The sequence below is a fragment of the Numida meleagris genome, chromosome 5, assembly GCF_002078875.1.
Source record: "Numida meleagris isolate 19003 breed g44 Domestic line chromosome 5, NumMel1.0, whole genome shotgun sequence".
In the NCBI taxonomy this organism is placed as follows: Eukaryota; Metazoa; Chordata; class Aves; order Galliformes; family Numididae; genus Numida; species Numida meleagris.
The window spans coordinates 19,192,055-19,207,980 of record NC_034413.1 but is presented as its reverse complement, the minus strand read 5'-3'; the positions used below and the strand labels follow the sequence as shown (position 1 = coordinate 19,207,980).

The 15,926-nt window shown below is 48.2% G+C and overlaps 2 protein-coding genes across 4 annotated transcripts in view; one reads left to right on the top strand and one right to left on the bottom strand.

The window, feature by feature from the left end:
* Window positions 7-15,926, bottom strand: part of TLL2 (tolloid like 2) — a 109,310-nt gene continuing 93,390 nt past the window's right edge. For 2 of the 3 annotated variants that reach the window (XR_002439206.1, XR_002439207.1), the window contains 5 exons: window positions 13,761-13,808; window positions 12,672-12,725; window positions 11,799-11,915; window positions 10,584-10,649; window positions 9,406-10,181 (listed from right to left, as the gene is read on the bottom strand). The gene's annotated coding sequence lies outside the window, so the exon portion shown is untranslated. Of the gene's footprint in view, window positions 432-9,405; window positions 10,182-10,583; window positions 10,650-11,798; window positions 11,916-12,671; window positions 12,726-13,760; window positions 13,809-15,926 lie in introns of those variants that run through there. The other variant, XR_002439208.1, reaches the window with a different exon arrangement.
* LOC110399446 (cytochrome P450 2C9-like) lies at window positions 3,892-8,888 on the top strand. Its single transcript, XM_021398144.1, has 9 exons — window positions 3,892-4,156; window positions 4,486-4,648; window positions 5,143-5,292; window positions 5,707-5,867; window positions 6,255-6,431; window positions 6,614-6,755; window positions 7,141-7,328; window positions 8,000-8,141; window positions 8,336-8,888. Exons 1-9 carry the CDS (start codon window positions 3,977-3,979, stop codon window positions 8,515-8,517), a joined length of 1,485 nt encoding a protein of 494 aa, XP_021253819.1. The 5' UTR covers window positions 3,892-3,976; the 3' UTR covers window positions 8,518-8,888.

Sequence of the window (15,926 nt, the reverse complement as noted above, 5' to 3'; positions counted from 1 at the left end):
CAGTGAGAGGGAGGGTGATTTTCATAAACGGATTCCGTCACAGGTGGCACTGTTCTGGGCTTCTTCGCCCGTGGGGGCTTTGCTTGTGCTTGGATGCCTCTTCCTTGATATTCCTTTACACAGGCATTTGTTGTCTCCCCCATCAGAGTCAGGTAAACATCTTAGAGGCAAAGCGTCATTCCCGTGGTGACTGTCACAAAGCACAATACCATGCTGGCAGCAATAGGAGAGCTTGTCAAAGCAGGTTCTGAATAGTCACCGCCACATCAGAGCAGCTCCTTCTCTTCCAGAACCACCTTCCCCAGCTCCCAAGTACACCGTGGCACCCAGTCAGCAGTTGATCTTCATCCTATGCAGCGTTCCCAATGAATTTATGGATCTTTTGTAAAAGGGCTTGAAAGATGTCGCCTGCTGAGAAGTTCTCTGGAGACCTGTGGCAAGAAAAGGAGGAATTAGATACCACCGTCAACAACTGCTATGAGCCACAGCGCAGATGGCCCCACACACTCCGGCACTGCCTCCACTGAGAATGCTGTGTGTCTGCCCAGTACCATGCAAGGGATATGCAAAACAACTGTGCACAGACATGCAACAACTGACACACCACCCGCCCCCAGAGCCAAGAGGCATTTGCAGACAGCAGGGATATCTTCACCAAGCATCCCATGGAAGGGGGTGCTGGCTGCCCTGAGGGCAGGAGTGGCACTTCCAGTTGACACCTGCTGAACCGAGGTCCAAAAAGAGAAGGAGCAGACAGCAAGCCTACAGGAGATTCTACACAGAAGCGGCACTTCCTCCGAGCTTGAGTTGTACTTCAGGAAAAAAGAGGCAAAGTTACTACACTGCTAGCCTTTTATTTGAAAATCCCAAACACATGCTTCCAGTGGACTTCCTCCAACGGACTTAAAGGGAACACTCCCGGGAAAGGTGGAGAGAGGGTCCTTGAGCCTCGCTTCCCCGGACTTTCACACAGATGGAGAGGAACAACCCATCTTGTCTACTCGCCGCTTCGGCAAGGAGAAGAAAACACTCTGGAAATCCTTGGGTGCTGCTGTGACATGAAAAGGCCTATGGCTTCCTGCAGGAAGACGTCTGAGTGACTACGCTTGTGTGTTTTACACTCTTGTAAATAAATCCCTGGGTGCTCGCCAGGCTGCTGGGAATATCTGGAACACGCTGAGTTCATCCTGATAAAAGCAAGAAACCTTGGAAGTATTCCTAGTTCCAGGGCTTTTGCTAGAATTATGGCACAAAGCATTAGGTAGTACTGAGAAGGGAACCCTAATCCCCAGGAACAGGGGAAATTTACAGAAAAGCTGGCGGGGATATGACCTGGCAGCAGAGAGACATCATGTTGCAGGGCAAACTCCCGTGAACTCCTCTGCAAAGCAAACTCTCGTGAACTCCACTTCCACCAATGAGAATTTTCTTAGGGATGCATGAACTTCCATGAACTGCCCTGGCAACGTCTGAGCTTACGCAGCAGTTAAGATTAGCACATCAATACCTTGTCTGAACTTGCTGGCAATTCAGATATTCACCAGAGAATCAAGTAAAGGTCTTTCAGAAGTGAAATGGAAATTTAGAAGTTCTGGGCCTTCCAGAGCAGGAGTTCCTTGTAACATTGCATCATAGCATGGTTGGGTTGGAAGGACCCTTTAAAGACCATCTAGTTCCAACACCCCTGCCCCAGGAAGAGATGCCATCCGCCAGACCAGGTTGCTCTAAGTCCCATACAACCTGGCCTTGAACACCTCCAGGGATGGGGCATCCACAGCTTCTCTGGGCAGCCTGTTTCAGTATCCAGCCACCCCCACTGTGACTATTTTCTTCCTTACGTCTAACCTACACCTACCCCCTTTCAGTTTAAAACCACTATGCCTGGTCCTATCACTACACACCTACCACGTCTTTCTTGTGATCCCCCTTTTAGTACAGGAAGGCTACTATAAGATCTCCTTGGATCCTTCTATTCCCCAGGCTGAACAAACCCAGCTCTCTCAGCCCATCTTCACAGGAGAGGTGCTCCAGCCCTCCTTTCCCAACCCTCCTCTGGACCTGCTACAACAAGACCATGTCTCTCTCACGCTGGGAGCCGCTGAGCTCCCAGGTGCAGAACTGCAGGTTTGGTCTCAGGAGTGCAGAGCAGAGAAGGAGGATTACCTCCTTTGACCTGTGGGCCACATTTCTTTCAATGCAGTATAGGATACAATTAGATTGTTATGACACAGGCGCACGTTGCCAGCTCTGATTGATGTTTTCATACAACAGTACCTCCAAAAACTTCTCCAGAACGCTGCTCGTTTTGGAGCAGACTTCCTAGACTGTTCCGGCATTTGGGATTGCCCCATCCAGGTGCAGGACCTTCAACCGAGCTTTGTCTGGCTTCCTGACACTCAGATGCATTCCCATCTCAAGCCCACCAAGGTCCATCCAGACAGCATCCCTTCCATAGAAAGTATCACCAGCAACACATGGCTCAGAGGCACCCTCAAACTTGCTGAGGGTGTGCTCAGCAGACAGAACCAAAACAAGAACTTGCGTGCGCCATCTTCCAGCAGGAGGTTGCGTAGGCTTCTCTGGTCACAGCAACTGCAAGGACTTGCTTCGTGTTACAGATAAACCTCACCACTGCGCAGAGACAGCAGCAGCCAGAAAGCCTCTTGACATCACCCTCACTTACCCCAAGCAGTCAGCACAAAGGAAGCATTCCCTTCCCAGCCAAGGGGGAAGGTGAGCTGCAAGCTTCCCTGGCCACAAGCCAGCAGGCCAGAGTCAGCAAAAAGCCTACTCCCAGTTCCCGCAACCAAAGCAAGGGGACCAAGCAACCCCCAGAAGAACACAGCTCCAAACACAGCCATAGCCTGCCCTACAACACCCATCCTGCTCTCCTGCTAAGCACCATGAAGCACCTGCTCTCAGCCTGGCCCTTTTAAGCTGTGGAGCCAGCTGGGAACAACAAGCCCTGATGGCTCCAGGCAGACCCAACCCAGCAGTTTAACACCTTCTCCTGCTCCCACCTGCCTCCAAATCCATCACAGTGTGCTTGCACCCATTCCAGCAAACCACAGGGCAGGAGCTGAGCTTATGTCAAGAGATGGGTCTGTGTGCATAACGCAGAGTTGAGAGCAGCTCATTTGTGCACTCCACCCTGGAACCTCAGAAGGGCCTTCCAACTCTCCCTCTCACCCTGAGTTCTTCCCCTCACTGGCCAGTCCAGCAGTTCTGCCTTCTTTTCCCGACATGTCCCCCCTTCTGCAGCGCTGATTGCTCGTTCCGTGGCATAAGAGCAAAAAATCGGCTGAGTGACAATGCTCTCTGTTAAGGGGTCACAGTGTCACACAATGTTAGACACAGGCTGCTATCATGGAAGCACGGAAACAGACCTCTGCATGCAATTGGTGGATCAGATGATTAAGCTCTGCGCACGTGAAAAGAGGTGATTTCCCTTAGATACTCCTGGCTCTGGACCGCAGCACTGTTTGCACACAGTGCAACCTTAACTGCTGGTGTCAGGAAGACTTCAGGAACAAGCACAAATGGCATCCCTCAGTGAGAAGTGGTACAAATAGTGCTGAAGAATAGAAAACCCACATGGCACTGAAGTACATGGAACTTGCTGTACAAAAATACGTTTCTGGAAGCACCTCAAGTGGAACGCCACACCCATACTGTGAACTCTGCAACAATGAACTTTGAGGGAAATAAGTAGTCCTAATAGCAGTCTTCAAATTTGTTAAACTCTGTTGGCCTCTGCAGTTGTTTGACACAAGGTGTGCCTTTAATCACCAATTTATATCATACCAGACCAGATTACGCAACATGAGGCAAAATCAAATGACTGATCAGTAGGATTAAATAACTCAGCCACGTAATCAAAAACCTGTTGTTTACCTAACAAAACAGAACTCTTCAGTATATAAAGGAGCTCAGGAAGGCATAACCACGCACTCAGAAGCTCCTGTGCAGCAGGGAAATGGAGCTCCTGGGAGCAGCAAGCGTTGTCCTCCTGGTTTGTGTTGCTTGCCTGCTCTCCATCGTGCAATGGAGAAGAAGGTCTGGAAAGGGGAAGATGCCTGAGGGACCTGCTCCCCTTCCCATCCTCGGGAATATACTGCAGGTGAAACCAAAGGATTTAGCCAAAACTCTTGAGAAGGTAAGGACTCTCTTCTTTCCTCTCAGCTTCTGCTGAGGGTGAGGAACGTGTGGGCTGCGTGCATGGTGACAACGTGTGGCTACACCCAGATGAATGGCAATGGGCAAGGAGCAGAAAAGCCCTGGGGATCTCAGCTGCCCTCCTCGCTGCCCTCACCCTTGGTTAGGGTCTGAGGGCTCACTGATGTTTGTCTTGAGAGGACCAAGTCTTCCTCAACTTTGCAGGTCTGTGAGGCCACACAGACTGCAGAAGGAGGCAGCAGCCCAATCACTTTTCAGCCCCCACTCTCTACCTGCTCCACAGCCATGTTCTCTCTTGCATTTTGACAGCTCTCTGAAAAATATGGGCCAGTCTTCTCAGTGCAACTGGGTTCCACACCAGTAGTGGTGCTGTCTGGATATGAGGTGGTGAAAGAAGCTTTGATTGATCGTGCAGATGAGTTTGCTGCCAGAGGACACATGCCTATCGGAGACCAGGCCAACAAAGGATTAGGTACGTTCACTGGCTGAGCTTACCCCAAGGAAGAGGGAAGGGCTGAGGAGAAGCATAGCAGATGAGGGCTGCAGCAAATCATAGACGAGGGCAGTCAAAGTGAAGAGGGTGGGTCCCACCTGGACAAGGGAAGGCAGGACAGCCCTCAACCTCTGGCTTCCACCACCTGGACAGGATAAGAGAGACACGGAGCTGGACTTGTCTCATGTGTGCACAGTGAAGGGCAAGAAGCAACACAGCCATGTTGCAGTAAGGGAAGTGCTGTGTGGATACAAGGGACAAACTGTTCACAAGGAGGCTGGTTATGTCCTGCAGAAGGCCAAAAGCAGGCTGCTGGACTACAGGACCTCCAGAGGTTGCCTCCGAACCACAGTACTACGCCATGCTATGTCAGCACTCCTCCTGGGAGCCCACTCACTCTCCCTGCAAGCCTCCCCTCATCTCAGGTCCAGCACACCAAAGACAGGTCTTTCCTCTTTCCTCTTCCTCTACAGGCATTATTTTCAGCAACAACGAGGGATGGTTACAAGTTCGGCGGTTTGCTCTCACCACGCTGCGCAACTTTGGGATGGGGAAGAGGAGCATTGAAGAGAGGATCCAGGAGGAAGCTGAGCATTTGCTCGAAGAGATCACAAAAACAAAGAGTACGATCCACTTTTAGTATACCTTACATTCGCAAAAAGCGAACGTGCCGGCGCAGCCCGTGTTCTTAGCAGCAGTTGCGGAGTCTCCATTCTTGGAGATATTCAAGAGATGCCTGGACACGCTCCTAGGGCAGCGGCTCTAGCTGCCCCTGCTTGAACAGTGGGCAAGGCAGCCTCGCAGAAGTCTCTGAACCCTTCTGTGATTCTGTTGCTTGAACTTCCCGTGCATTTGATCCCTGAAAGCTGTTAACGTAGCCATGATCACGCAGTGCTCTTCTTGGAGAACTGCTGTGTTTCATTCAGAGACCGTGAATTTCCGCTGTCCACTGCAGCTCATGTCGCCCACAGTAGCCATAGGTTTTATTTCATTCTTTCTTTACTTATTTATAGATTGTAACTTTTCTGAACTCACAGGAATGCCCTTCGACCCAACATTCATGCTCAGCTGCGCTGTCTCCAACGTCATATGCTCCATCGTCTTTGGGAAACGCTATGACTATAAAGACAAGAAGTTCCTGTCCCTGATGAACAACATGAACAACGTATTTGAGATGATGAACTCCCGCTGGGGACAGGTACATTCAGTAGCCATTTCACAGTGGTAACATTGTGCCAGGGAGCAGGAGGCCTCCCTCACAGGGAAGTCTCATTTCATCCTTCACAGTAGGACCCGACAATGCTCTGCTGCAGAAAAGGGAATACCTTCAAGACAAAGAAGCACCCTTACCACCCCACGGCAGTAGGGTTGGAACTAGATGATCTTGAAGGTCCCTTCCATCCTAAGCCATTCAATAACAATTCATACCATGACCAAGCAGGTCACCGTTGCTCTATCGGACTGCCCAGCCCCACAGACTTTGTGCTTGGCTCAGCTGAGGGGGCTGAACCAGCCTAAGCTTTAGCTAATCACAAAGAATAGGGCAACAGTCACGCTGGGGACCTTCCTGTTTCTTTTCTTCCAGCTATACCAGATGTTCTCCTACATCCTGGATTATTTGCCTGGCCCACATAACAATATATTCAAAGAAATTGATGCTGTAAAAGCCTTTGTGGCAGAGGAGGTGAAGCTGCACCAAGCCTCCCTGGATCCCAGTGCCCCCCAGGATTTCATCGACTGCTTCCTCAGCAAAATGCAGGAGGTAAGGAGACACCAAACCACAGCTCGTCCCCAAATACACCTATGCTGATGGCTTCTCCCTGTTGGCTGCTGCACTTAGCAGAGATATTCAATAGCTCTGGGTGGTAATAACATTTTGGGGTGACACAAGAAAGGGCCACAATTACCTGTTTAACCCAAGAAACAGCACAGTCTTTTCCCTAGGAAAAAGACAATCCCAAATCACACTTCCACATGAAGAACCTGATAACCTCCACCTTCGACTTGTTCATTGCTGGAACAGAGACAACTAGCACCACTACACGATACGGGCTTCTGCTTCTTCTCAAATATCCACAGATACAAGGTACCTGACTACAGTATTTCCCCCCCCTCCTACTCCCCAGGTACATCTAATACTTTTTCCCTCTCATGTTCCACGTACAGGGGCAATGTCCTTACAAACTCATTCCACTTGGTGCCTGTGCAATGCACCCCCCTCAAAGGCCACAGTCTTGGCTGTGTCCACATCTTTATCTCTCAGTACTCCTATAATTAACCAAGTTGTTATAAGACATTCCTTGAATAGGAAGCAGTGGAGATGTATTCCAGACAGCACCAAAATCAGTGTAAAAGTTCCCATCATCTCTAATTTGCTTCTGAACTCCAGGATTTGAGGTCTGCTTAGCACAACCTGTTTGGGTGAGTTTTGCCTTATTTACCCATCTTATCGGCTGTGCTTCTCATGACAGAGAAAGTTCAAGAAGAGATTGACCGGGTAGTCGGACGATCACGAAGACCTTGCGTGGCGGACCGGACTCAGATGCCCTACACAGATGCAGTGGTCCACGAAATCCAGCGCTTCATCACCCTCATCCCCACAAGCGTCCCTCGTGCTGTGACCAAAGACATCCACTTCAGAGACTACATCATTCCCAAGGTTAGTAGGCAAGCGCCCTCCAGTTTGGCAGCAGAGCGGCAGCACCACTGCCCTTAGGCTGTGAGTTATAGGCCAGTAGCTAGAAATGCTGGGACCACACCTTGTCCTCACTCAGGCCTTCTTAAGGGTTCTATCCTCACATCCCAGGTCCTGTAGCTTCCCTTCAATGCCTTGTTGCTGCTCCCTGCGCCAAGACTGGAACACTAGCTCTGCCCAGCACCTCTGCTCTCTTGCTCTGCAGACTGAGCAGTTAGGGGAAACACACAACGCTCACAACAAAACACAGCTGTGTCACCTTGCACAGGCACCACGCTGTGGAACTGCTCACCACAACCCGGTAGAGCCTGGGCATCTCCTTGGAAGCTAAGTCAGCCTGTGGTTCCTGAGCACAGAGAGTGCCTGCGCCACAGGAGATGGAGACTACAATTGCATTGCGTTCAGAGGAATGTGGGAAACCACCTTCCTGTTCTCACACACGACGCACTCATGGCTGGCCACTGCCAGAGGCAGGCCGACAGGCCAGGGCAGCCCTTGGCCACCGGGCTCGCATTTCTTCAAGTCTTCTGACACAACTGCACCGCTAAGTTCAGCCTTAGCTTGGCAGGCAGCAGGATTAAGCGATCTGATGCCTCTCCCCTTCACGTTCTGCTCTTCTCGTGTCACCACCGCAGGGCACCACAGTCTTTCCACTCCTCAGTACTGTGCTGTACGACAGCAAGGAGTTTCCTAACCCAACTGAGTTCAATCCTGGACATTTCTTGAATGAGAATGGCACCTTCAGGAAGAGCGAGTTCTTCATTCCCTTCTCAGCAGGTAAGGTACAGCCTTCCTCCCTCAGCAGCTGTGGTCCTCCTGCTCAGGTGACCACACGTGCTCCCAGACCAGTCCCGCCAGTGCTTCCTCAGGGCTCCCTGCTCTCTGTATAATTCCTCCCTGCTGATCCCTTAGTGCAACTCCGATCCACTCAACAACATCTGCTCAGTGCTATTGGTTGTGTTTGCTTCCAGGGAAACGAATATGCCCTGGAGAGGGCCTGGCACGCATGGAGATATTCTTACTCTTGACCGCCATCCTGCAGAACTTCACCTTGAAGCCTGTCGTCAGCCCTGAGGAACTCAGCATCACCCCAACCCTGAGTGGGACAGGAAATGTTCCTCCCTACTACCAGCTCTGTGCTATCCCCCGCTGAGGGCCACAACACCGCACTGCTGTGCTCCTGGGCCCGTTCCCCACCAACACAAAGCCTCTCCAAGGACAGCCCACAGACAAAGTCTCAGGCACATCAAACACGGATGCTTTGAACTCCTCCCAGAATTGCTCCTCCTCAGCACAGCGCAGAGGGTGATGTTGCACCCCACTGCAATGACACTCTGTGCATATGCTCCCTGAGCACAGCAGGCCCACTGAACAGCTGATTTGCTCACAGCTGTCACTCTGTGGCTGTCCATGACTTGCTCCTCTGGCAGCACGCGTCCCACCAACAGCAGCACACTTTGCAGAGGGACTGCGTTGCACATGTGTATGCTAACGACCCAATAAAGAACAACCTTTTTACAAGGACTTGAGCTGTTACTTTCTTTGGGTTAAGACAGAGTTGGACAGAGTGCACGTGGGCAGCGCCTTGCACGTGGGGCTGTCCTGCCCAGGGTGAGGCTGTGTCTGCCTCACCACTGGACTCACTGCTGCTGCCTGCAAGGAACCCTGCCAGTATGCTGCCCACAGGGGGCTGACAGAAAGCCGCAACATCCCTCCTGGAGGACAGCACTCCCCCAGTTCAGAGGCTGAAGGTAGCCAGAGCTTCAATGCTGCTCCCCTTTGGTGGGACCTCTGCCTGCTGCTGGGGGCCCCTCTCGTTCATCAGGCACACTATGGCCCAGCCTTTGCACAGGCTGGAAGGGCTGGGAGCACCTTCCCTGTGGCCCCTCTGTCTCCCTGAAGCATTTGCCAATACAGCACTGACCGACACTGTGGGCCCTCAGCACCTCCCAGAAATCAGGACGGGGCTGCAGAGGAGATCAGTTCTCACATGGCGTCTCCTGCTGAAATCACAGGAGAATAAACACTCCCATTCCACATCTCAGCTGAAATACCTTTTGTGGGAGCACCAAGGAAGGAACAGTGAAAGAGAGCGAGACACCTCTCTGAGGGAGGAGTAGCAGAGAACGGGGGGAAACCGCCATCCCTGGGGGTAAGGACAGCACCTGGAGTTTCTTTTGGCCTCCAGAGTTCTTCCTCACTTACAGTCTGGTCTCCGCCTGTCAAATGAGAGCTAGGGTGCCTCTGTGTCCTCCCAGGCATCTGTGAGGAGCAAAAGCATCTGAGTGATGGGGACTCCAGCAAACACTCTGCCTGTTCTTCTCCACCAGCTGTATCACTACGAGGACTTACATGTTCTTTATTAAAGCGGAGTAAGTTAAATGTAGGAGGACACCAAAGCCACCTCTCCCAGAGAGTTTTGGTACCCCCCAAATGAGGAGAGTATCTCTGAGCCTCTCAGAGCCTTAACCTCAAACAGGTTCTTTCCACACACTGAGTCTCTCTGTCCTGTCCTCCAGAATTTCAAGGACGCACAAACACAAAACTCTCTTGTTCTTGAAACGCAGTCGTGGGACCCCTGGCGACCAGGAAGAGAACCGAGTCCGTTATTTCTGCTCCCAGCCGTTATTTGGTCCTTTTCTCTCAGTGAGAGGGAGGGTGATTTTCATAAACGGATTCCGTCACAGGTGGCACTGTTCTGGGCTTCTTCGCCCGTGGGGGCTTTGCTTGTGCTTGGATTCCTGTTCCAAAATGTTTTCCTTGATCTTCATTTACATAGACATTTGTTGTCTCCTCCATCATGTTCAGGTAAATATCCTAGAGGCAAAATATCATTTCTGTGATGGCTGTCACTAAGTACTCACGCTGCAGAGAATAGTCAACACTAGAATTCCTGCCTCTCTTTGGAACTGTTTGGCAGTATTTTAAAGAAAATGTTGTATTTGGTCACATTTCTGGTTTATTCCTTATTCTCCCTCCAACTTTTGCCCATGTGGGATGCAACTTTAATACCCTTGTACTCTAAAACAATGGCAATCCATCACATGGCCCTCTTCTGGGATTCCATCAAACAGACACATACAAATACTTGTAACATAGGAGCTCTGGGAAAGCAAGGGAAAGTAGCTTACTGTGATGTCTCTATTGCTAACACTAAAGCCATCCCTACGTTTAGTAACTCAGTAGCACATGTTAAGAGTCAGTCAAATGATGACTTACATTTGGAGGTCCGGGAGGGGATTGTTCATATTCATGTTCTTCCTGCACTTCATGACATTCACTCATCTAAAGCAACGAACAAAAACAGTGACAAACAACATCTATCTGCAACTCACCCATAACTGCACAAGGAGCACAAAGCAGTGAGAAAACGTTTTGTTATTAAACAACTTCAGAACTCAGAACATGATTAGCGTGTAAAGAACCGCGGGAGATAATAAACTAACATATTTTAAGATGCATGTCAAACTGATTTTTTCATTTGGGACAATCACACTGGCAGCTTGATGCCAGCCCATAGGAATCATCTATCAGAAATTAATTTTATTAATTTCTTTAATTAATTTTAAATTAAATTTAATTATTTTTAATTTAATTTAATTAATTTTTAATTTATTAATTTTATCTAATCAGAAGTTAATGCCCAAGAGTTGCTTTCACTAAAACATTCCAAATCCTTGTGATCATTTGATACAGGAGAAAAAGCCTCACTTGCACATTTACAATCAGAAAAGCAGAACAAAAGACAAAAAGATGTTAATGAACAGCAACTACAGGGATGCCATTTCCCTTGGTACTGTTACAGATTTCTTTCTGGAGTAAGAACAGAATGAGCCATGCAAGAACTAGAGCTGGTTAAAAACTTTTATTAAGTGGCGAGGGAAGGAACAGACCATTTTAGGCAGAACTGTCAGTGTTGGGCTGCCGCAGTACTTCCTGGCTTTCCTCCTCCATGGGCGTGTGAGTGCTTTTTCACCTCACGGGAAGGAAGCATGGTGCTACAGAAACCTCTGACTCTACCCCATCACTGGGGACATAGGGCATCTAAACCCAACCCACAGCCTGGAACAGAGGAAAAGCTGGCCAAACTATATATTATGAAACAACTTGGTAATGCTTTGGGAGCTAAATAACACCATTTTGGAATCAGAGGATTCCTACTTGAGTGAGAAGAATCAACTGAAGAACTGTGGCCATAGATTTTGTTTCCTGCTAGTTAACAGAACACCTGAATGTGTCCCTTCTGAATTTTCACATATATTTCTCTTTTATCCTTATGATCCTTTAACTCCTAAGCAAAGCAGTGATAGCCTGAGTGCCTAGGATTGAGGTCCTGAACTTTCCAAGAGCTACAGAAGGGACTGAATCAGGCTTCTGACATGGAGGACTAGGTTTGGAAGTGGCAAGAAAATTAAGGTGAACTAAGTTATTTACCTGTTTCCATCTGAAGTTTGACCACTGGAGAACACAGACCACTGCCAAGATGACTGCAAGGACCAGTGCCAGGAAGCTGGGTATCCCTGCAGCTACTCCAACCACCCAGGGTTTATACTAGCCCACAAAGAAAGAGAGTCAGGTCAAACATATGCAGTGTGATCCTTTAATTCTGTGCTTAGTAGCTGAGTGTGTGCCCTAGCATGCAAAAAGAACAGCCAACATAAGGAACAAAACTACAGTGCTGGCCCACAACAGTGCTATCAAGCCCAGCCATGCTACACACTGGGATAGGCAGGAGATGTGGAAGTTTGATTTGCATCCAGATGTACAGGAGAAACGTGGACTTGTTGGACCATGTCCAAAGGAGGGCCACAAAAATGATCCAAAGGATAGAACACCTCCCCTACGAGGATAGGCTGAGAGAGCTGGGGCTGTTCAGCCTGGAGAAGGGGCAGCTCCAGAAAGACCTTGTAGTGGCCTTTCAATATCTAAAGGGGGGCTATAAGAAAGAAGGGGACAGACTCTTTAGCAGGGTGTGTTGTGACAGGACAAGGGGAAATGGTTTCAAACTAAAAGAGGGGAGATTTAGACTGGATGTAAGGAAAAAGGGGTTTTTTTTTACGACAAAGGAAGTGAAGCACTGCAAATGATTGCCTAGAGGGGTGGTGAATGTCCCATCCCTGGAGGCATTCAAGATCAGGCTGGACAGGGCTTTGACCAACCTGATCAAGCTGTAGGTGTCCCTGTTCACTGTAGGGGTGCTGGATTAGATGGCCTTTAAAGGTCCCTTTCAACTCAAAAGATTCTATGATCTCAGAGGGAAACCACTCCATGTAATCAGTCAAATTAAATGATGAAAAAAACTCTTACCCCATAAGAACAATCTGTCTGGACAGGTGTGCTTGCTGTTGCAGTTGCAGAAATCTAGAAATAAGACAATTATAGAACATTTACAAAAAAGTACTCCATATAGAGCAAGCACAGACAGAGGCTAATCAGTTGCAAGACTTCAACAGCAGCATGTGGTAGATTACACTTGGAGAACCCAGCCAGACCCTGAGGTGTTGGCCTGTGCTTGCCAGTCCTAAGCAAGAGCGCAAACTGTTCCTTCCAACAATGGCTCTAACTGAATGGAAAGAATATATGCTCTTCCTCAAAAAGGGGCTCGAGACTGGAAAAAAGCATATACAAGAGGTAAGCACCAATATATGCCTGAAAAGGGTGGATTTAGAAAAGAAAGAAGCAAAAAGGGGAGCAAGAAGCCCCCAGAAATTATGTGCATTTGCAAATCTGCTCTTTGTCTTCACTGCAGCATGTGCCTGCATGCCCCTACCTGGAGCATCCATCACTAGAAAGCACTGCACACCCTGTCTGGGCTTGCAGATGCAAGGCATGCAAGGGCACTGAAATCTGGGTGTACCCCATATCAAAACTCTCTGGCTTTTCCTAGCCTTCACAAAAATGTCACACCTGACTACAAGTGACAAGACAGTTGAGGCCTAGAGATTGAAAGCCTATCACACAGTGATGATGGCAGGTATATTGCTTGTTATCCCTTCACACAGGCTGACTCCCAACCTACAGCCAACAGATTATGCAGTAAAATGCTGGGAAGAGGCAAACCCATGCAGGGACTGTGCATCAGAACGCAGACAGTACAGCAAGCAGGAAGGCCAGTTTGTAAAGCCCAGATCTTTGCATGCACACAACTTTTTGTGGGAAGAGAGAAGAAATGCTTGTCTTTTCGAAAAGATTTAGCACAGATGTGTATTTTCATTCAGTGGCAAGACAAATAAAATATAATGTCAGCAGCAATAGGTCAGCATGTCAGATAAGGTTCCGAGGCAGCCTCTATCCCATTAAAGCAGCTCCTTCTCTTCCAGAATCATATTCCTCACTTGCTAGGTATACCATGGTGCCAAGTAGGCAGCTGATCTTCATCCTATGCAGTGTACTTACTGAATTTACAGTTGTGTTGTAAAAGGGCGTGAAAGACGTTGTCACCTCCTGCAGAGAAATTTAAAAAAAAGAAGAAGAAAAACAATATCAGAGTTTCTGCAATTGGTAAGTGCCCTACGCAGCTGTGGGAGTGGAGAGGGATATTTCTGCAGTGTCCGGAGGTGATGGCATGGGAAGATACCAATGTGATCTGAACAGGAAACATATGATAGTTATTCAAGAGGGAAAGAAAAAAAAAAAGCAAAAGAAAAAAAAGCATGCAATGCTATTTAAGAATGCAATACAAGGAAACATGAACTGGTTTGCCTGATTTGCTTACATCATGCAGAGACTTACCCTGCAATAAGTTTACTCTGCCAACTCCCCACTAAGAGGGCAAAACTTTTTTTATTACCACTATGGCTGGGGGATAAACAAAGCCAAAGTACAGGGTACCTTGGAAGATAGCAAGGACTTGCACCTGCAGCCTTTGAGCTACAAACTAATCACATGTTCCTGCTCTTGTTGATTCAAGGACAGCTGAAAAGATAGAAAAATATTAACCTTTTCCTGACTAAATTGTTTCCACACACAGAAGGAGAGCTGTCTGCCTGTCTGGGATACAGAGTAGCATTCTGAATGGCTTGGAGAAAGTTAAAAACTGCTCTTAGCTTCTCTTGCTGTTGTAGCCACACTGCTAGAAGTAGTACTGAGTCCGTTACACAGCGAGCTCTGCAGCAACAGCAGATTACTGGAGGGACTTGTGCTAGTGGCAGTGTTGCGAAGGGAAGCTGAGCTTTGGAGGCAGGGATGAGGACAAGCAGCATGGGAGCCTCTCCTCTAATCCAGGAGCAAGTATCATGTCCATAAGCAGCAGCTCTGCTGAACTCCAGCCAGAGCCATAAAAACATTAGAATTAAATAAAAATTGAGTGAAAGAGCAGAGTTGCTGAGGTCTCCCTTGGAAGTGATGTGGAAGGTGACAGAAGGCTGAAAGGAAGTGTAGAGGGAGCCAGCACAAAGCTGTCCTTTTTCTGACTGCAGGAAGTTCTTCTGCCATGTCCTGAATAGGGCCTGGTTATTTCTGGTCAGGGAGGTCAATGCAGTGAAAGCATGCAGATAGAAGCCTGGATACTGCAGGTTATGGAGAAGGAAGGCTCAGAACACAAGCAAGTTATGAGAGATTTCACTCTTCAGTCTTAGCTCAGTCTAAGTCCTTTGGTCTAGGAGCAGGACACGTTGCTGGATATGAAGGATCATGATCTTTATTGAAAGATCCAGAATTCATCTTCCCATTCCTAGCTGCAGTCAGAGGCTTGTTTGGAACTGTGGCCTTTGTAGGCAAGCTGTGGACATTGAACTGGAAGCGTAGCCTTCAAACAACCTGGCTTAGGGACTGCAGATGTTGGGAAATGCCTCTGAGCACGCACAGTTAACAATCAGTCACCAAGTGAGAAGGATCTCTTTCAGGCTCCTCAGAGACCCAGGTATGGCTACACCCATGTTGCCAGCTGGGAATGAAACACTGCAGAGGCATTCTCACCTGCATTTTCTACTGTGCATTCTTCAAACTTCCTTGCTGAAACGAACCTTTCTGGACAGCTGACCTGTTAATGTTTGAGCTTGGATATTCATACCTATCTCTTCTCTGAAGCTGTAAATTGAGTTCCTTCTTGGTTAATGATATACACTTAATGGACTTTATGCTTATTTCAGGACTGTGCATGCAGGTAAGATTAAAGTCTGAACAGAAGGAGCCACATAAATAATACATCTATATATGTTCATCTTTCTGTGCTCAAGGTATTTGTGAAACTGTATCTGTGTGCAACTGACTGTTGACAACCTCATCAGTAGCCGTTAGTTTGAGTAGAAATGTTTTTCCTAGTTTATTTAACCATAGTTTTAGATCAGAGACAAATACTTAGCTTCTAACACTAGAGGACAGAAAACACACAGCTCTTATTTAAAGGAAAAACCTGGTTCTGTATTTATGTATTTAACGGGTAACCTAAGCATTTGTGTTCTCTTCTGAGCTGCTTTTTTGTACAAAACGCAGTATTCAGAACATCTTACTGAGACTGTCATATTTGGAAGCTGAATCCTCTAACCCGTTACCAAGCAAGTATAGGAAACTGTAGCAAGACACTGAGAACAAGGCTGTTTCTCTTAATGTGTATAACAGTTT